Raw genomic sequence first — 22,555 nt, 5'->3', positions numbered from 1 at the left:
CACAGAAATAAAAAGAACCAAACAGAAAAGGAAAGAGAAGTAAGAAGGAAAAAAGATGAAGAAAGACTTCGGGAACTATCTGACTTCATGAGGAAAAGGAAATATAAGAGTTAGAGGAATACCAGAGAGGAGAGGAGAGAGAAGTAGGAACAGAGAAATATTCAAAGAGATATTGAAGAGAACTTCCCAAATGTGAAGAAGGAGCTGAAAATTGATATACAAGAAGCAAGAAGAACACCAAACTTCCACGACGAAAGAAAAATACAGCAAGACACATAATAGTAAAGCTCCCAAGAATCCAGGACAAGGAAAAAATAATGAGCTGGCAAGAGGGAAGAAACAGATAACATTCAAAGGAAAGCCAATCGGCTGACATCAGACTTCTCCGAGAAACACTACGGCAGGAGAGAGTGGAGGGACATAGTCAACAGACTCCAAGAAACAGATGCCAACCAAGAATACTCTATCCGCAAAGCTCTCCTTCCTCTTTGAAGAAAGAATATGGACCTTCCCAGACAAACAGAAACTCCGAATTCATTGCAACTAAACCCCCACTCCAAAAAATACTACAAGGAGTCCTAAAGCCAGAACCTCAGAGGACGAATAACAATGAAAGAAGACCAAAAAAAAAAAAAGTTATTAAAAAATAAATAACTAAAATCACCAGGAAAGACAACACAATGGCAAATACAGATGTTAACATATCAATATTAACTCTAAATGTAAATGGACTAAACTCTTCAATAAAAGACACAGAGTTGCAGCCTGGATTAAGAAACACAACCCAACTTTTGCTGTCTACAGGAAACACATTTAGCTACAAAAGATAAAAATAGGCTCAAAGTTAAAGGATGGAAACAATCCTACAAGCAAATGGGCCAAAAAGAAAGCAGGAACAGCTATACTTATATCAGATAAAACAGATTTCAAACTCAAAAAGATAAAAAGAGACCCCAATGGTCACTACATTATGATCAAGGGGACAATATTTCAAGAAGAAATAACACTCATTAACATATATGCACCAAACGAAGGAGCACCAAAATATATCAGACAACTGTTGTCCTCTCTGAAAACAGACATCAGAGAAAACACATACGTAGTGGGAGACTTCAACACACCACTATCAACAATGGATAGATCAACAAGACAAAAAATAAGTAAAGAAACCAAAGCTCTAAATAAGGACCTAGAGCAATTGGGCTTAACAGACATCTATAGAACACTAAACCCCAAAAAAACGGAGTACACATTTTCTCAAGCGCACACGGATCATTCTCCAGGATCGATCACATACTGGGGCACAAGACAAACATCAACAGATACACCAAGATTAAAATCATATCAACCATCTTTTCTGACCATGAAGGCATCAAACTAGAAATAAACCATAAAAAGAAGGCAAGGAACTTTCCTACCTCATGGAGATTAAAACCACACTACTGGAAGACCACTGGACTAATGAGGAGATCAAAGAGGAAATTAAAAAATTTTTGAATTGAACGACAAGGAGGACACCAATATCCTAAATGTATGGGATGCAGCAAAAGCAGTAATAAGAGGAAAATATATAGCAATAGAAGCTCACATCAAGAAACAAGAAAGAACTCAAAGAAACAACCTAATCTCGAAGCTCAAAGATCTAGAAAAAGAACAACAAAAAAACCCCAAAACCAGTAGAAGAAAAGAAATAATAAAAACCAAAGCAGAAATAAATGAAATTGAACTAAAAAACAATCCAAAAGATCAATGAAACCAAGAGCTGGTTCTTTGAAAAAATCAATAAAATAGACAAACCCCTAGCCAGGCTCACAAAGGAAAAAAGGGAGAAAGCACAAATAAACAGGATCATCAATGAAAGAGGAGAAATCACAACGGACACAGCAGAAATCAAAAGAATAATCAGTAACTACTATGAACAGTTATATGGAAACAAGTTTAACAATCTAGAGGAGATGGACAAATTCCTACAACTCTACAATCACCCAAAGCTAGATAAAGAAGAAATAGAACACCTAAACAGACCAATTACAATTAGCGAAATTGAAATGGTAATTAAAAACCTCCCCAAAAACAAAAGCCCAGGACCTGATGGATTTACAAATGAATTCTACCAAACATTCAGAGATGAATTAGTGCCTATCCTTCACAAACTCTTCCAAAAAATTGAGAAGGAAGGGACAATACCAAACGTTCTATGAAGCCAACATTACACTAATACCAAAACCGAACAAGGACAACACAAAAAGGAAAACTACAGGCCAATCTCCCTAATGAACACTGATGCAAAAATCCTCAATAAAATTTTAGCCATCAGAATCCAACAATGTATCCATAAGATAATTCACCACGACCAAGTAGGATTCATTCCAGGGGCACAAGGATGGTTTAACATCCGAAAATCAATCAACGTTATCCAACACATCAACAAAAAGAAATATAAAAACCATATGATAATATCAATAGATGCTGAGAAAGCTTTCGACAAAGTGCAACACCCATTCATGATAAAAGCCCTTGAAATTCTTGGGATACAAGGAACATACCTCAACATCATAAAGGCCATCTATGACAAGCCAACAGCCAGTATCATTCTCAATGGTGAAAAGCTGAAAGCAATTCCATTAAGATCTGGAACAAGACAAGGATGTCCACTCTCACCACTGCTTTTCAATATAATACTGGAAGTCCTAGCCAGGGCAATAAGACAAGAGAAAGACATCCAAGGAATCCAAATAGGAAAAGAAGAAGTCAAACTATCACTATTTGCAGACGATATGATATTATACATAGAGAACCCCAAAAACTCCACAGAAAAGCTAATTCAACTCATCAATCAGTTCAGTAAAGTGGCAGGATACAAAATCAACACGCAAAAGTCAGTAGCCTTCCTATACACAAACAATAAATCTGAAGAAGAAGAAATCAAAAAACCATCCCTTTTGTTATTGAAACAAAAAAATCAAATATTTGGGAATCAATCTAACAAAAGAGGTAAAGGACCTATACAAAGAAAACTATAAAACACTGTTAAAAGAAATAGAAGAAGACACAAAGAAATGGAGAGACATCCCCTGCTCGTGGATTGGAAGAATAAACATTATTAAAATGGCCATCCTTCCAAAAGCAATATACAGATTCAACGCTATTCCAATCAAAATTTCAATGTCATTCTTCAAAGAAATAGAACAATTATTGATGAAATTCATATGGAATCACAAAAACCCCGAATAGCCAAAGCTCTCCTGAAAAAAAAAAGAAGGAATGGAGGCATTACACTCCCAGACTTCAAACTCTACTACAAAGCCATAATCATCAAAACTGCATGGTATTGGAACAAGAACAGACATACAGACCAATGGAATCGAATAGAAATCCAGAAATAAACCCACAGATTTATGGTCAACTAATCTTTGACAAAGGAGCAAAGACTATGCATTGGAGCAAAGAAAGTTTGTTCAATAAATGGTGCTGGGAAAACTGGGTCGCTACATGCAAAGAATGAAGCTTGACCACTACCTCACACCATACACAAAAATCAACTCAAAATGGATTAAAGAACTAGACATAAGACCTGAAACCATAAAATATATAGAAGGAAATATAGGCGAAACACTACGTGATTTGCACATCAAAGACATCTTTACAAACACATCACCCAAAGCAGTGATAGTGAAGGCAAAGATAAACAGCTGGGACTACATCAAATTAAAGAGCTTCTGCACAGCAAAAGAGACATAACAAAAACAAAGAGAAACCCCACCAACTGGGAGAACATTTTTGCACCCAACACTAATGATAAAGGACTGATCACAAAAATCTGCAAAGAGCTGATGAGACTCAACAACAACAAAGAAAATAATCCAGTCAAAAAATGGGCAGAAGAGCTAAAAAGAAACTTCTCTCAAGAGGAAATGCAAATGGCCAACAGGCATATGAAAAAATGTTCAACATCACTTGCCATCAGGGAAATGCAAATCAAAACTACCATGAGATACCATCTTACACCAGTGAGAATGGCACATATTAAAAAAACTAGCAACAACAAATGCTGGCGAGGGTGTGGAGAAAAAGGAACTCTTCTACACTGTTGGTGGGAGTGCAAACTGGTCCAACCACTGTGGAAAGCTGTGTGGAGATTTCTGGACCTACTAAACATAGAGCTTCCATATGATCCAGCAATTCCACTCCTAGGTATTTACCCAAAGGACACAGAAACATCAATTCCAAAGAACACCTGCACCCCTATGTTTATAGCAGCACTGTTTACAATAGCTAAGCTTTGGAAACAACCCAAATGCCCAAAAATAGATGACTGGATCAAGAAGATGTGGTCCATATATACCATGGAATATTACTCAGCATTCAAAAAAGATAAACACATGCAATTTGCAGCAACATGGATGTCGCTGGAAGGGATCATGCTCAGCGAAATAAGCCAAAAAGAAAAAGAAAAATACCGGATGGTCTCACTCATAGCAGGAATCTAGAAAACTTAAATAAGGGACCAGGAAACGAATAACTATAAGAAAGTGAAAATCAAAATCAACAAAAAACTATGAACCAGAGACACTTTTAGGGGGTGGGGGCGGGAGGGGAGGGATTGGGGTCAGAATGGGGGGGCTGCAATTGTATGGGGAATACAACAATAAAATTTATTATTAAAAAAAAAAAAAAAAAAAAAAAAAAATAAAATGCTTACTGATAGGGCACCATTTTCTGAAAAGTAAGCATACTTCTCAAGGTACACTATCCAATATGATCGTCACTGGCCACACATGGCTATTGGATGTTTGAAAAATAGGTTTTCTAAGTGTGAATTGCATACCAGATTTCAAAGACTTAGTATGAAAAAATGATAAAAAAAATCTCATGAGTAATTTTTATATTGATTATGTTAAAATGAGACTTTTAAATATATTAGATCAAGTAAACCATATTATTAAAATTATCTTTACCTGCTTCTTTCTGCTTTTTTCTTCACTATAACTGCTAGAAACTTACACCTTCGCACGTGATTCACACTATACATTTTTTTTTTTGATAGAGCTAGTCTAGAACACAGATATCATTATAGCAGTTACTGTGTCTGTCCTTCCCTGCTCTATCCCTGCACACAGCACAGGTCTTGGGAATAATAGATTCTTGGCACCAGAAGAAAGGCAGGCTGTGGCATCCAGATAAGGTAGTAACCTTACAGGCCTTGGGCTACACGGCCATCATCCTAACCCTTGCTCTAAAAAGTCAAAATAAGGGTGGTGGGAATTGTATGGGGAATATAACCAAGATGAAAATGCATACATTGTACAAAAATGAAAAATGATTTTAAAAATATATAAAATAAAATTAAAAATAATAAAATTTAAAAAATAGGGCCTCCAGTGGCACAGCGGGTTGAGTGCAGCACTGTGAAACTATTCGCAGCCTCTACACCACCAGTTCGATTTCCGGCTGGCCAGGGAGATTCCCACATGGCAAGGCAGACCTCTCCTGTCTCGCCCGCTACTCCCTTTAGCAATGTATTCCGTCCATCTGCCTGTTCTGCTCCCTTGTCTGTCTCTGGTGAATTCTCTCACCCTCTCACGCCTCTAGCCTGTACACCAGTACTTGCATAAATAAATAAATCTTAAAAAATAAAATAAATAAATAAAACAAATTTAATAAATAAATAAATAAAAAAAAAAAAAAAAAAAATCTTAGCAAAATACAATACTGTTAACTAAACTGTCCCCTCTTGGTTCTGTCACTAAACTATCTTATTATCTGTCAAAGTCAATTCTCTTCCTATTTATACCTCTTAATCTCTCACATGCCTTGAGTTGCATCATTCTGCAAAATATGCTTCTACCTGCAATGCTGGGTTCAGAATATCTGAACATGAAGCACAAACAGTTTTACCTCCACATCTCCACTTCTACATTTATTTAGAAAATAGGGGAGAGTACGGGTCTAAGTCCAGTTCGCTATGTAGATGTCTTCTGCACACCACTGAAACTGGAGGAAATGTGACAAAAAACAGCTCAGTAGGGCAGTAGGATTATTGCCTTTAGATAAAAAGTTTAATGATTAAAGCTCACAGTGTTTATTAGGAAATAAATTGCAAAAATTTTAAACAGGTCCAAGGGCTAGGAAGGTTCAAGTGCATTCTGAAACAACAAAGAAAATCTGGCTAATTAGGAGAAAGACTTATTAAGTGTACCCTGGGAATACTAAAAAGACTTGTGTATCTAACTCACACATTTAAAGAATGAAAGAATTACAGAAAGGTAGGTCATGACTGATTCAAGTGTATTGGTAAACAGATATACTTTAAAGGGTAAATTCTGAAACACATTCCAAAGTGCTGCTGATCAAGAAGTTCTAGTGATAAAATTAAATACCTTAAAATTTCGTGGATCTTTTGTATTCTTTCTTCAATGCTAACATCTTAGTTCTCTTCATTTTTAAAATCTATATTCATTTAATCACTTCCTAATTAATTTCTATGTCTGCCTCCAAGTCCAACTCTATTTTAACACTGTCACATCCTTCAAACAGAGTCCAGAATAATCTCTGTGTAGTACAAACTAATCCTATCACTCACCTGCTTGAGATTCAGAGAGCTAGCCTGAGTCACAGTGCTCCAGCCCCCTCCTCACCCTCTGTCCACTAGACATAGTCTTCCAAAAGGAGAAAGGCCTCAGGCTGGCCACTTTGCACCAACCACACCCATGTGTATGAGAAGTGCCTGTCACAAGTGGTTCCTTTGGCTTTTTGTTTCAATTTCACCACCAGACATAAATAACTTCTCATTAAAAAATGACAGGCCCTCTAATTTATGGGTAAGGTTATCCTCGTAACTCCTAAAACAATTTTCAAATATTTTAATGACCAGAATCATTTCCTTCAAACAATATTTAATATAAAATGCCAACAAAAAGTGGATGAAATAGTATTTACGAGGTTGACAAAACAGGCAGAGGTTAGGTTGTATAGAACTGTGTAGGACAAAGAATAAAATTCAGATTTGGTTTGGTACAGTACAAAGTCACAGAAGTAAAAGCAGGAATGTGATAAAACCACTTTTGAAAAACTAATGTGGTTGCTGTGTGTAAAAGAGTTGCAATTATTGAGAAAGAATTTCAACATTTCTGATACATTCTCATAAACCTTAATTAAACCTGCAAAGAGTGACATACAACTTCCAAATAAATGGGCTACCATGATAAAGGAGTCACAGAATACCTGATCCTCACTGGTTAATCCCAGGTGCATCACAAGGTAAAAATGCACCAGGAAGTCCGAGTTTGGCAGCACGTCCTGGCGTCTGGTCATCATGGCACAGATTAGTTTGTAGGCCTGCAGTTTGCCTTCTTTATATTCATTTGGCAATGTCGTCGCCTGCCAAAGAGATGATGTTAAAAGATTTAATCAACTCCAGATGCAGAACATTTCAACATTTCATTTACTTCTCAGTTTGCCATAAAAGTTGTTTATGGAGATGTGGGATGCAGTGATTTTAGAAAGACCCAGCTTGTCTTGGAAGCATGCAGTTTGGGGCAATTACAATTTTTAAACTCAATTTCAGACAGGAAGAGGAAATTGCAATAAAGGAATCAACACATATGCACTTGCCTTAAATAGCCATGATGCAAACATTCTGAGTGGTGGGATCAGGACCGGAGGAGATGGAGAAGTCTGGTTATCCAGGCTTACTGCTAGATTATCCCGTATCTAATTCACAAAGAGGAGAATTTTAGGAAAAGCAACATTTAGGTTATCCTTGGGCTATTTCAATATTGTTTTTTATGGCCAAATAGCGGCTTCCAATTAAATTTCTTTAAGTTGAGTGAAACTCTACAATATCTACAAGTTTTTTTTAATCATAAGATCTATTGTCCATTGGTATTGTGGGTCTGACTTACTGTACCTGGTTTTAGATCTAATATATGACTAAGGCACTGCTTTTCTTTGACTATTATTTGGAGAGGCCCTGAACTCCAAATGTCAAGCAATGGTTTACCAAGTTTTACATATAAACATGAATCATGTTTCTGAAAAAAAAATTCAATAACAAGAGGAAAGTGTACGCAATAAACAAGAACCAAAATGAACATTCTATGTATTCTAAGATTTCACTTTTGTAAAATGTGTTTATCATGTATCATTTTTAGAAAGAGAATAACTAAAACTACATAATACTCTTGTTTAACATTCTACATAGCATCCAATTGTCTATAGTAATATTCTTCTTACCCATTAAATAACTCTCCTGCATTTATAAAATGAACCAATTATAAGAATTTTTATTTATTCTTTTATAATCAATATACTTAACTAAATACTTAACTTGCATTTCAGAATATATGTTCTTCCTTGGCGCACTGCAACAATTTTTATGTTAAATGGTAAATTAATTTTCCCATATTAGAATAAAAGATAATGTAGTGAGATATACCTTTGCTAGTTTGTACCACAGTTCATAGAGGTAGCCAAAAACTTTGGCATGGATCTTCGGTGACTGGATATTATTCACATCTCCAAGGATTCCCAAGACTCTTCTCCATAGCACAGCAGCAGAATCTGGGTGCCAACCAGTGAGGTTCCCCCCAGCAATGATACTACAGTCATCGGTGAGGCATTCGCTGCTATCTAGGGAGAAACATGTGTGTGTTAACCCTGTAAAATCAATCCTGATTTTACCAAAATAGCCTTTTTTCTTTAATGAAAATTACTTGTGCTTGAAAATTTATGTATTCAGGGTAAAATTATTAAAAGTGTTAAATGAATGACAATTTGAGGGCCTCCCTGGTGGTGCAAGGGGTTAAGATGCAACCTATGAACCTGACCACAGCCGCTGCAGCATGAGTTTGATCCCCGGCCAGGGAGCAACCCACATGGCACAGCAGACATCTCCTGACTCGCCCCCTGCTCCCCTCAGCAGTGTATTTCAGTCACTCTGCTTGTTCTGTTCCCCAATCTGTCTCTGGTGAATCCTCTCACCACCCCCAACCCCAACACCTCTGGCCTGTACCCCAGTTCTTATATGCATAAATAAATCTTTAAAAAAATGAATGACAAATTGAAATGATAGGAAAGCAGGATCAATGAAGAAAGGTCAAATGATTTTGATTCTTCCAATTAAAAGGGGAATACCTAGATAAGGCAAATCAGTGCTTGGAGACCTGCAGGAGAGGGATAAGAGGGGAACCTTGAGCAAGATGGGTAGGGAATAGGATCATGAAAAAATAGGTGGCACAAAGGTCTCATTGCCAGAGTGACTCTTGTTGTGGCTGCTGTTAGTTTAGGCTTATTTGGGTATAATTTATTACAATAATTTTTATCCTTTTTAGATTCCAGGAATTTCAAGAAATATATATAATCATGTAACTGTCACCATAAATTGTTACCATAATTGGGATATGAAACAGTGTCATCACTCAAAAAGTGCCCTTTATAGTGAGTCCCCTTCCTTTATTGTCTGTGTCAGGCAACCACTACTATTTTCTTTTCCTAAAATTTTGCCTTTTCTAGGATGTCATACAAATGGAATCTTAGAGTCTTCTGTCTTTCTGTCTGGCTTCTTTCACTTAACATAATGCATTTGCAATTCATCCATGTGCTTTATGTATTAGTTTGCTCCTCCTTACTACAAATCAATATGTACCACAGTTTGCCCATTCACCTGTTGAAGGACATTTGGATAGTGTTCTGGTTTGGAAAATTATAAACAAAGCTATCATAAATATTTGCATATAGGATCTTATATGAACACGTGTACATTTCTCTCTTTTGACACCAGTTATCACAAAATGGCATATATTATTTTTTCATTTTTTTTTTCCTTTTAGTGGTTTCCTTCGAGTGGCTGCCTGAGAAAGGAACATGTTCTTACATATTTGAAAGAATGTTTCTTGACTTCAAATTTATAGTTTGGTTAGGTATAAAATTCTGTTTCAGAAATGTTTTCTATAGGTTCCTAAATAATTTTAAAATCAGCAGCATCCTCATACTAATTTTTTTTTTGTGGGACCCTCGCTGGTGGCTGGGGATGGAACTGGCACTGCAGAGGCTGCAGGCAGCCTCGCAACCCAGTGGTCAACCGCTGAGCCACCAGGGGAGGCCCCTTACACTAAAATTTTTAATGAAAAATTATTAGCATAAAATTTTAATAACCTCATTTTTATACATAGTATTCTGAAACTCCTATCTGCCTTGGAATTATGTATTTTTCTTGCACATCTGAAAGAGATTTTCAGAATATGGTACTTTGGGCTGACATTTTTATCATTGAGTACTTTGAATTTACCATTCCTTTCTTTGTTTGCTGAGTTTCTGCTGAGAAGTGTGATTTCTTGATGGTAGTTACCTGCTTTTATCTTGCTAATCATCTTCAATAGTCTTCTCTATCTTGAATTCTGGCTAATTTCACTTTGTATTTTGGTGAAGGTTTTACTGCATTTAGGTAATCAAGTGTTCTTTTAGTATCATGGACTTGCCTATTAATTTCAATACCTTCTCCAGGTATTGAAAGTATTCCTCTGTTATTGCCTTGAATAAGTTCTCTGTCCTCTGCTCTTTCTCTTCCCTTTCTGGGATACCTATTATTCTTACATTGACTTTCTTAATGGTGTTGGATATTTCTAAAATTTCCTCTTACTTTCAGTTCTTCACATTGTATTTCTCTCATTTTTCACTTAGATTCTTAGTGCATTTCTATTAGATCATTAATTCAATCCTTCATTTGGTCTATGCTATTTTCATACCTTCCTCTATAGTTCTTGATTTCTTTACCTCCTTATTTTCTGTTACTTTCTTATTAAAGTTTCAATTCTTACCTTCTCTTAATTTTATTTCTGAGCTCATTTAATTTTTATGAATTTTGTTGTTTCTCTTTCATTTGCTTTTGATTTCTCTTGTATTGCTTTGACTTGCCTTTCTGAGTTTTTTCTTGTAGTTCTTTGAGTATCTTTATTATAGCTGTTCTGAACTCCACCTGAAAAGGAGATATAATCCTCCATCTTTTTTGTATTTCTATTCTAGAAAGTTGTTCTCACCTTGTTATGTTTCATGTTGCTATGTATAGTATTTTTTTGTTTGCCCATTTTGTTGTTTGACATCACCCTATTTTATTTTTAATATTTATAGCAGTATCTTTGGATGTTGAACTATTTTACTTTTCCTGTAGGTAGTGCTGTGGTTTTCTTTTTATGTTTTTGGCCTTTGTTGTATGTCCTAAGACCTGTTCTGCAGTTGCTAAGTCAACAGGGTGGGGACTAGGCTGTAGGGGTTCAAAGAATGGTGCAGATGATTTTAGGCTCATTTTTGTGATATCCTTGCTCTCTAGTATTTGGGATAAGAGAGCAGTCCTGTGCTCCCTTGGGATGCTTCATGAAGTATGCACCAATCCCAGGGCATGGGGGAAGGGAAATGCAGGCCAGAGTGCCCGCTTTGGTCTTATTTTTACTGGGGAATCTGTCTTAATATATTTTTCTTTTCTTAGCTTTTGCTAATTTATTCATCACATTCTCAATATGAGGTATAGTTTCAAATCAGATATCTTTTCAGAATTCCATAGTGACTGAATTAGTAAAATCCTGTAAAAATTCCATGAGCTTTTGAAAATCACACGTATTTTGAATTATATTCAAAGTTTTTCATATATACCCTTTCAAACAAGGTTAACAGTAAAGTGTAAGTTATTTCTACTGTAATATTTTATTTTACTTAACTCATTAATGAGAACTGACATTAAAATTTCCTACTATTATTATGATTGTTGCAGTAATTCCTTGCAATTCTATCTAATTTTGTTTCATATATCTGGGGAATATAGGTTCATATGAATTGAGAATTACTGTTGTCACTACCAAATGATTTTTGCTTTAAAGTTCATGCAACTGACATATATAAAGTTGCATCTGTCTTTTTTCTTATCAAAGAATTTATTTACTTACATAATATCTCCCTGTACCATTATGTATTAGAGATACCTCTTGTAAACATTATATGGCTGGATTGTATTTTTCAACAAAATCCAAGAGTTTATGATTTTTTAATTGCAAATTTTAACTGCTTACATTTATTGCAATTACTAATTTATTTTGATTTTATTTCAACATCTTACTTTAGGTGTTCTGTTTAAACCATCTTTTCTTTCTATTTTGAATCTTTGGAAAAAGTCTCCAAAGATGTGTCCTCAACACTACCATCCTCTTTCTCTACTGTCTATTTTTTATTAATATAAATATAACCAAAGTTCAATTCCACACCCCATAGAAATAAATTTCTATGTAATTTGTAGTAATTATAATTTTTTGGTAATTATCAACCCCCAATGAATTTCATTTTCAGTATATATGTTTTTAAGGCCTAGTAAAAGAAATTAAAGCACAATCTGTGGAGGTGAGAAATTCAAGTAATGGAAACATGAGAGCCAACAATAAGAGTGAATCTCACAGGGAGCCAGGGTAGAATTAAGAATAGTTCTGTATCCTACAAACACTGTATCCAGCTGCAAACATTTTATTATAAGTGACAGAAAGATCTCAAGACATTGAAACAAAGAATAAGCATGGGACACAGTGTCAAGGAAATACTTTCCTAAGCACAGGACCACTGTTCCCGTCACAGAGGAAAACACATCTGTATTTTCCACATTAATATCATATAACTAATTGAGGAGACACATTAAAGTGTGGAGGGACAGAAGAGGAAGACAGCGTCACAGGGATTTTCTTGGCTTTATTCTTGGGAGGATAATCTGAACAGAGTCTGAAGTAGCACTAGATCCACAGACCCATTGTTCAGGCACCTCCTCGACAATGGAGACCAGTGTTGAATACTGCAGAAGGGACACTGAAGAAATTCAACTCCATACCACAAAAGGTGGGTGGAGAGAGATAACTACAGACTGGTTGGGGCAGGAGCCTGCTGGCAGCTCTGGGGAAGGGAAGGCTGAGATGTGTAAAGGTATACACTTGACAGAGTAGAGATAAATGTAGAGGAGCTGGGTGTGCCAGACAGACTAGGTCCCCAGTGAAGTGGGCAGGGTGCTAGACAGTGCTCTACCTCCTACTCTCTACCCTGTTGGGATCTGTGTTACCCTGTGAGACACACTAACTGCCCAGAAGTGAGTCAGGAAATCAGAAGGGGCAGCTATCAGAGGTACCACAAACATCAGCCAGTCTCCCTGCAAACCAACTTTCACCAGTGACTAGACCCAGCCAAGTCCCTCCCCAGCCCCAATTCAAAAACTGAAGATTAATTCTTGACATACAAGGTACAGAAAAGCCAAGTGGGAAAAGCTAAAAACAAGACAAAATCCACTATGCCATCTGGTGGAAAAGTAGAAATTCTGCATCCTCCAAGTTATAGCTAAGGACACTGTTGAAAAAATAGCTAATCATAAGCTCCCAAATGACAAGCAGCATAATGTGGCAGTTAATTTCTCTTAAAGAATGGCATCTCTTTTAATCCCTTAACAGGAGGGAAGTAAGGGGATTATATGATTTACAGTTTTGTTTCACCCCCACCCCCAAAATACAGCCATCCAAAACAGAGATTAGTCCCCACCCTTCCAGTTACACTGAGGCTTCACTTGAATAACACTGCCAGGTACCTCAACCCTGCTACCTGTCAACTGAAGCATTCCATGAAAGGATCCCATGCAGAAAATGTTTTAATACCACCTTCCTCTCAGAAAAATTTACATTGCAATGATAAAATCCTAGAGAAAAATCCCTCATCAGATTATCAATATGTGTTGATTCCATTAGAAGTATTTGAAATGATTACATACTCACAATTACTGTGAAAAAAATTTTAATGAGTTGAAATGTTTTTGCCTAAAATTACTCTATTCGTGGCATAAGTAACAGAGCAGATGCTGACATTTTACATAGATGGTTCCTCAGTAAAGCAGCACTTAATTAAAAATTGGGGATTTGAGAGATTTTTGAAAATTTCACATTCACCCTAAAAATACCAAATATTTAGTTTATTTTCTTGAGTGAGCTAGTAAGCTAGCCTACTATCTTTTCATTTCATTATTAAATCCTAGGGAGGCATTTAAAGTTTGTATTAAAGTGGAAACTCTTAAAAACAAGTAATATTCTATGATCTTTCTCCAAACACAAACAGTATATAATTTTGACAGAGCAATAAACTTTATAACTCTGTAATATACAAAGGACTTTAGCCATGAAATAAATCTTGGTAATTTTTTTTTAAAGGCACTTATGACTAAGTGATGATATTACAACAAGACTGATATTTTAGATAGGCTTAGTAGCGTTTTGATAAAACATACCTGGTACTTTGGAAATGAAATTCCCTCTTAATTTGAAAACTAAACAGAAGGTACAAACCCACATGTCTCAACTGAACCACCTTAATCTGGGGACCAGAAAATTCAGGCCTACCCTTTGATAACTGAAAATAGAGAAGCAAAGTTGGCATTCCTCTGCCTTTCAGAATGAATCACTAAGACCTCACTCTTCTCTCCTCTCCTCCTTTTTAATGAATTCAGAAAGAAACCAATTCCAAAGTAGCTACCATTGTTATTTTTCTTTATAATTATTTTATGTCTTCAAGCAAATCAAAGCCCTGTGAAAGTGCCAAAATGCTGACAAACCATTCCTGCACAAACAGTTTTGATGGCAGGTAACAGTAAATAAAATTCACATGCACAGCTATAATTAAAAGCAGAAGTGGTGAAAGAATTTCTACAACATTTGGAGGCAGAGCTATCAAATATATTAAAGAAAAGAGATTTTGAAACTGTGCATACATACCTACATACCTTTTATTATTAAAAATGTTTAAAATTTAATTGCTGTCCTAGGTATCTATCTAAAGAACACAAAAATAGTGAAAGGAAATTGCACTCCTATGTTTAGAGCAGTATCATTTACAATAGCCAAGACACGGAAACAACTTACATGCCCCAGAAAAGATAGATGAGTTGATCAAGAAGTTGCGGCACATACACACAATGGGATACTACCCAGTGATCAGAAAAGATAAAACTTATGCCATTTGCAGCAACATAGGATGGAACTGGAGGGGGTTATTCTAAGTGAAAAGCCAGAAGGAGAAAGAGAAATACTGATGATTTCACATATATGTGGAATCTAGAGAAACTAAACAAAGGATCAGACAACAACTAAACAACTAAACAACAACAACAACTAAACAAACTAAACTAAACAAAGGATCAGACAAAGACACGCTGTGAGACTGGCCCCTTGAAAGCAGACTGTAGATGTGAGACACTCAGTAAGGGAGGACTAAGGAGAGGAAGAGGGTGGACAACGGGAGAGGAGAGCACAGTGGACTGTGAGCACTTTGGTGGTGGGAAAACTATGGCAACCACACTTGAGAGGAGAAAGCCTGTATTGTGAAAATAAAAGCAAGGATGTTTACAAAAAATATATATATTTAAAAATCCCATAAAAATTTAATTGCTGTAAAACAATAGGCTGCAGCTTAACACATATTCTTTCACTGATCCAAGTATTTACTGAATGTCCCTCTCCTGCCATATACCATTCGAGGAGTCAAGAATCAGTTGTAAATACAACAGACAACAGGGGCCTCCCTGGTGGCAAAGGGATTAAAGACAGCCCTATCAAGCTGCAGCACCAGTTTGATTCTCCGGCCGGCCAAGGAAGTAACCAACATGGCACAGCAGACCTTGAAGGAATCACATGGGGCAGAGATGTGAAGAAGATGTGCTTCATTCTCAGCTTCGGACTTGCACCAGGGACTTGGAGGACATGGAAGGAGACTCATGCAGCCAAGACATGTAGAGACAATTGTAAGAGATATGGGTGAGAGACCCGTGGGGGGATTGACAATGGCAGATGTTACCTTGATTTGTACTCTGATTTTGCTCCGTTCATCCCAGACTTGCCTGGTCCCTTTTGCCCATTTCTTATGTTTCCCCACCAGAAGGTGCCTTAGACTTATGGCAAGCTTTTGGGCCTCAACAGCCCCAGTATGGGCCAACTCTGTTTGGGTGGGCCTTGACCCATCAGGCAATGAATAACTGTGGGTGTTTTATTATAAAACTATTATCCTTTAGTCTCTTTCCATGCACACTACTGCTATTAAAGATCTTTCACACTAAGAGAATGCTTTGCCTTATGTGGCAGATGGGAGATGGCATTTAGAGTGTGCAAGTTTGGGGGCATGCTAATAGCACTTAACACATTATTTATGGGCATAAGGATAAATGTTGTAACAGAAGACAAGATACTAATCCTGAAGACTTGATAAGTCCTTAGCAACAGTGGTCATGACCTATGCATCTTTTTATTTTTACAGCATCAAAACAAGTATTTCTTGGTTATGACCTTATTCACTAAATAACAGGTGATGTTAAATGTAATCCTGAATAGCATAAAACTGATTTTCAGTTATGAAGTCATATATTGAATATATCCTCCCCCAAATCATTACCTCAAGAGAACTAAATTTATGTATACATTAGCTATACTTTTTCATTTTCTATTTTCTTGATTCTCTGGTATCTAGGGCCTCCCTGAGGGATAGCTAATTCTTACAGATAGCAAACAACTCACTAAAGTATGAACTTTTCATATGTAAAGCACCCAACCCATGGCTCACACCTTCCAACTACCTCCATTATCTAGCTCTTACACATCAAATCAATATCCCTATCTGTCCTAATCACCCCAGGACCAGCAACTCTGGATAAAACATATGCTCCAAAGACTGATAAAATTATTCAAACTACCCAACTTTAAGTCTTCTTACCATGTCTGGCCTTGTCTTTCTCACAGAAATGATAATAAATATTGTCCATGTTTCCCCTCTCTTCCTTTGCCTCCTAACCTACCCTGGTGATTTCCCATTTGGGCCCCTGCATGGCCTACTATGCCTCTTGTTTCTAGGGGGCCTGTGAGTATAAACTTCATGACAATCATTTCTAGACATGCATGTCCTTCTCATAACTGATTAATCCCAGATGCATTTTGAAAATATGCCCAATAAATTTAGCTGTCATTTTCAGCAAACATGAAATGACATAAATAAGAAAGCAAATATAAAACTAAATATTTAAATTTAAATTGCCAGTGATGAAGGAATTTAAGATTTTAGTTTATTGTTATTGGTTTCACTATTTTAAGCACTTGATATTTGGTAAGATTAGTCAATGAGAAACACAGAAACATTCAAACTGGTTGGTCACTTTCTAAGTCCCAAAGAGTGGGCTAACATGAGTTTTATTTTGTACGTTTATGAAGAAACTGTTCTCTTAAGAACAGAAAGTTAAATTCAGAATTGTGATAATCCTTAAGCCTTATCATATTACAGTTTGTCCTTTTTCACAGATGACAAGATGAACTATTGAACTGCGTGTACTGCTTCTCTATATTAGTATTTCAAAGAACTAAGTATCTGGAGGAGTTAATAACAACACAGTGCAGCAAATAAAATTACCTCACACAAGTTTATTAAATTGAGCTTCCCCATGCACACTCTGAAACTAATTTTCACAAAGGACAGACAAGAGAAGTGATCAACCAATTTTCTTTCTTTTCAATAAAAATATTTAAAACTAGTTCTTGTTTAAGATTCAGTATTGAAGATTCAGTATTGCCTGTGATAGTACCATGAAGATGAGTTCCCCTTGGACAATCTGTTATATTGGGCCTAAAGAAACCAAAGAAGTATAAATGTTTCTCAAATAGTTTAAAGGAGTTTTCAGTTGTAATTTTGATACCAATGTAATCAAAAGGAATAAATGGTATTGCATCTATAAATGTATTTGCATTGTCAGAACACCTTGGAACCAGTTCAATTCTTGCTTTAAGTATCTATTTAGACAACAAGATTTCTCTGGGTCACAGTTTCCTCATCTCTGAAATAAAATTTGAATCTGTAAGACATGACCTTCTTACCATACATAATCAAAGAGGTTCACTGGCATTCATTTTATTATTATGGCCCATAACTTGCAACTAGGAAACCCTGGGATCTTCCAACTATTAACACATGTGCCTCTTTTTCAACTATGCAGTTACCTGTTAAGTTTGAAGTGTCAGTGGGACTGAGCTGTAACCAATGGCGAGCATCAGAGTCAGTCACAACATCTGTGGGAGTGTTCAGTTCTGGGTCTTCCTCACAGGTCTGCCAAGGGTTCATGGCCAGCTCTGCCTCACTGTTATAGCCCAGAACTGTGTCGCTGCTGACGCTTTCACCTGGCATAATTGAAGAACCAGAATGTTCACAATTACCAACACATAAGTAACCAAACAGCTGACACGACAGAAATCATTTAGGAACAGGGGTTCAAAAGGAGGTTGAAGCTCTTGGTCAATAAAACAAAGCTTCCAAATGCAGAGCATTAACAGTCCTATCATTTAAGTAGCATTCTTTTCAAACTTCAACTCAGTAATCCCATGTATATGAAAGATTATATCAAGTCATTAAGTTTTCTACTAGAAGTTATTATTATTATAAAATGAGGGTGAAGGAGGGAGAGCATGAGAATTGATTACACCTCAAATGAAAGTTTTTTCTGAGAGCTAAAGGAGCCTAAGCAGCTTTATACCTTGAGCCTGATGTCCAGGCCTAAACCCAGTGTGAATCACCAAGATCAATGGGGATGAGGTGTCCCACTGCAAGAGATTTTCTCTAATAGAAATTCTCCCCTTAAAGCACTAAAAAATTCTAATTTGTCATAATACAATGATGCTTTCAAAGGTTAGTAAGTCTTTTATAGGGCGATTTAGTCTGACACAAAACAGACCAGACAGTCTGTTCCTCAAAGTCTCCTTGTCTACTTCATCACAATTTTATGTCTACCATTTTTTGTCTGCTCACTCTTCCAGCTGTCCTTGTATCAGCTGCTGACAGTCATTCAGTCTTGCTGTGTCTAATGTGCTATCCTCTGTTCACTGGCTAAAAATTTAAAATTGTCCCAGTAACCAAGCTGTTAGGTGTCTAACTTTATAACATAATCTGTCACAGCACTTTAAGCCAACAGGGTCTTAGGTAGAACCTAAAGGAGTTCCTCTGCACCCCAGAAAAACCATCCTGAATTTGCAGCACTTGTGTCCTACGCTCTCTGAGAAGAAGGTGGCCTGATACTCCCTAACTCTAAGCCAAGTATTACAGCTACATTTTATAGTATATAATGATATGTCTTAGGGTATGAATCAACTTTTAATTTTTAAATACTTGTACTATTGACTTCAATGTACTTCTGAAGCTTTTTGCTCCTAGCCTGTGACCTTGCTGGGAAAAAAAATCACTTTTCCTTCTGCATCTGTCTGCTCACCCAAGACATCAGACTCAGTTGTGTCTCTCCCAAGAATAGAAAGACACGCCTCTAAGGTACAAGTAACTGATGGGAATTGCTTTATTGTATGTTTGAATTAACCATCCATCAATCCTGGGATTCCAGGAATAATAACATCCCATTTCACAACTATGTCTCTTGAGATGACAAGATACTATTCAAGTTAGAAAGTAAAAAGAAAACAAAACACATCAACTCTGGAGCTAGAAAAAGACAGACACCATTCCCTGGAACTTACTCTTTTGTCTTTCCCTACATTTTCCTTGTGTCTGCTGCAAATCATCTTTTAAATCCAATTCAGCAGGGCTACTGCTTCTTCGAACTAAGATCTTGAGAAAAAAAGAAATACTGCATGTTACAGGAAAGTTTTAATTTTCACAAGGCTGTTGAGTTTCCAGTCCATATTTCTAAAGAAAAAGAAACAATAATAGCATCAAAAACCTGAATGTTTTCAAGAATTATGACATTGAAAGTTTATGTGTTCACAAATTACTGTAATTGAATTACAAATTACTCAAGATCTAAAATTTATGGCCTCTACTTAGTCAACTGACATCCAATGAAATTCACCTACTAAGAAGAGATGCCAAATTATATGGAAATAATTATTTTAAAATTCTATTTGTTCCTCTGCTTGAGCACACATACAGTGAATATATTTCTCCAGAAATCCTAAGCTACCCACAACTGTTGAGTGTGCTGACAGGAAAGGCATAAACTCCACCCAGACTTCTAAAGGTCACTCAGTGTCTCTTCCTCGTTAAATGTGAAACAGACTTTCCTGAGCACCACTTACCACTGGGTCTTGTATTCAATGCAGAGGACTAAAACATTTGGAGGCAATCTGTAGCCTCTAACATTTAGAACTTGCTTGGAGAGACAAAACATACACAAATTACACAAAATGATCACAATGTACATAAGCAAAATATGCAAATAAATGCTCTAAAAGGTATGCAGAATAAAGCGGTTACCTTAATTTGCTCAGTTATAGAAGAGCTGTTCAAGAAGGCAACAGACATGAAGTGGTAGAGAGAAGGCAGGAAGGGATTCAAGGCAGGAAGCACTGAGTGGTAATCAGCAAATTCTATGTGCAGGAAAAGAAGCTGATTATATTAGACCATGCAAGGCAGTCAGGTGAAGAACGAAAAAGGTAAGAAGAAAGTACAGACCACTTACTAAAAAGAGGCAATTGTGAAGGGGCCTTAACATAAGGCTCAGGAATTTCCACCCAATATTGACAAAATGAGCAACTGTATGTTCCTGACAATAGCTTTGTAATTAAAAACATGATAAGAAAGATAAGTCTAGGGGTTCTCTGTGGGATAGGTTAGAGCTGAAAAGAAAATTGCTATGTAACTGTTATGGTGATTCAAAAATGAGCAGGTAAGGCTTTTGATGTTAGAAAAGGAGAAGAAAATATGAATAAGAAAATGCTGCATAATGACAGACAAGAGTTTGTTTTCAGCTGTAAATGGGAGTGGATGAAAATTAAATCACAAAAGGGCATGAATCTAGGAGTCCATGAGAAGGGAGGTGGGGAAGGAAGGAAGGGAAGGAGAAAGGGAGAACAGAATGAAGGACAGGTGATGAAGGAACCTGGGGAAGTTTCTAATATTTTAAAGTCCATCTTTGAGTTGCATATTTAAAGAGAATGTCCTATAAATGGGCAACAAAAATCTAAGAATGATGAGATAGAGGATAAAATCAGGAACGAAGATGTAAATTGGCCTCTAGTGCAGTGTGTGTAAAAAAACCTCGGATTCAATGTGCCAACTAATGGGATGAATATTTAACAAGCAAACAAATGAAAACTGGAGACCAGGATGTATAATTAAACTAAACCAGAGAAATGGGTCATGAATAAAATATTTATAAGACTAATGGTATATGACAAAATGTTATACAACCTTAAAGAGAGATGACTAATATCTAATTGGAAATATAACAATTAGGACATTTCCTTAATTGAAAAGCAGAATGCACTCTCTTCTACTTCTGATTATAACAAGAGATGAAATATCCACCAGCTAACGAACTAGTCCCTGCATAAAAACTTGGGTTGCCCTTTAGGGCTCAAAGAAAGGAAAATAAACCTCCAGCTGGTGATCCATAACATTCCCCTCCCCCCAAAGGTAGGCAGAAACCAGGACAGTGAAATGAGGTTATCAAAGGGTTAAACACAATAATACCATGGTCAGTGGCAAAAGGAACAAGACTCTAGGATTAAAGTAGCAGTCCCAGTTCCTGGGAGACCCAATATAATACTGCCCTGGTAAAACTCAATCACTTTGGACATTCAGGTTTCCTATAGATTAAGATTAGCCAGTAGGAAATCACAATCAAAGATTACCAAACACAAAAGGGGATAAATTACCATGCATGAGAAAGGCTCAGAGACAACAAATAATAGATTCAGATAACCTCTCAAGGATTTCAGATAATAAAACAAAGAATTTAGAATTGCAACCTGTGAACATTTTAAAGGAATAAATGATGGGAATTACAAAAATGTACAAGCAGCAAGACTATTTTTTTTAAAGATTTATTTATTTATTCAAGAACCGGGGCACAGGCCAGATGTACGGGAGGGTGAGAGGATTCACCAGAGACAAAGTGGGGAACAGAACAGGCAGACTAACTGAAATACACTGCTGAGGGGAGGAGCGGGTGAGACAGGAGAGGTCTGCTGTGCCTGAAGCAAGACTATTAGAAATTACAAGATATACCTAAAAAGAATCAACCTGAACTTTCAGAACCAAAAGATACAGTTGGTGAACCAAAAAACTCTAAGTATTAAATAGCAGATTGCATAGCAATAGAGAACTATTTAACTGAATAAAAGACACATCTGAAGAATTACCCAGTATGTAGCCAAAAGATCGGCAACAACAGAATGGGAACTTAAAGAGACATGGAAGACAGAATAAGAAGGACTAATATATTTCTTCCCCAAATTCCATAAAGGTAGAGCAAAGAATAAAATAGGAAATATTTGAAGAAATGATTGCCAATAATTTCCCAGAAACAATGGCTGCAACCGCAGGTAACTTGGCATATGGCATACCAAAAAAGACAAATATATAAACCAAAAGAAATTGCACTTAAATGTGATGTAGAATAACCAAAGGACAAGCACAGAGAATGGCAAGGAACAATACATAGGATGGATAGAAGAATTCTCAACAGCGACAATGAAAGACAAAAGATATGAAAAATAGCTTCCACTAAGGGAGTAGAGGA

At 36.5% G+C, this 22,555-nt stretch overlaps 1 protein-coding gene across 7 annotated transcripts in view; it reads right to left on the bottom strand.

Annotated features, from left to right (window-relative positions):
* RALGAPA2 (Ral GTPase activating protein catalytic subunit alpha 2) overlaps positions 1-22,555 on the bottom strand; it is a 329,205-nt gene that overhangs the window by 182,863 nt on the left and 123,787 nt on the right. For all 7 annotated transcript variants that reach the window (XR_008552100.1, XR_008552101.1, XM_054695973.1 and 4 more), the window contains 5 exons: positions 19,551-19,641; positions 18,033-18,209; positions 8,438-8,631; positions 7,615-7,713; positions 7,225-7,380 (listed from right to left, as the gene is read on the bottom strand). Coding sequence is in view for 5 of the 7 variants with exons in the window: in XM_054695973.1 (XP_054551948.1) it covers positions 7,225-7,380; positions 7,615-7,713; positions 8,438-8,631; positions 18,033-18,209; positions 19,551-19,641 (717 nt within the window). In the remaining 2 variants the exon portion in view is untranslated. The remainder of the gene's footprint in view (positions 1-7,224; positions 7,381-7,614; positions 7,714-8,437; positions 8,632-18,032; positions 18,210-19,550; positions 19,642-22,555) is intronic.

Source organism: Talpa occidentalis, unplaced genomic scaffold (genome assembly GCF_014898055.3).
Source record: "Talpa occidentalis isolate TD23 unplaced genomic scaffold, MPIMG_talOcc4v2.1 talOcc4.10, whole genome shotgun sequence".
NCBI classification, from domain to species: domain Eukaryota; kingdom Metazoa; phylum Chordata; class Mammalia; order Eulipotyphla; family Talpidae; genus Talpa; species Talpa occidentalis.
The sequence above is the reverse complement of the archived record's forward strand: the minus strand, read 5'-3'. Positions and strand labels throughout refer to the sequence as shown.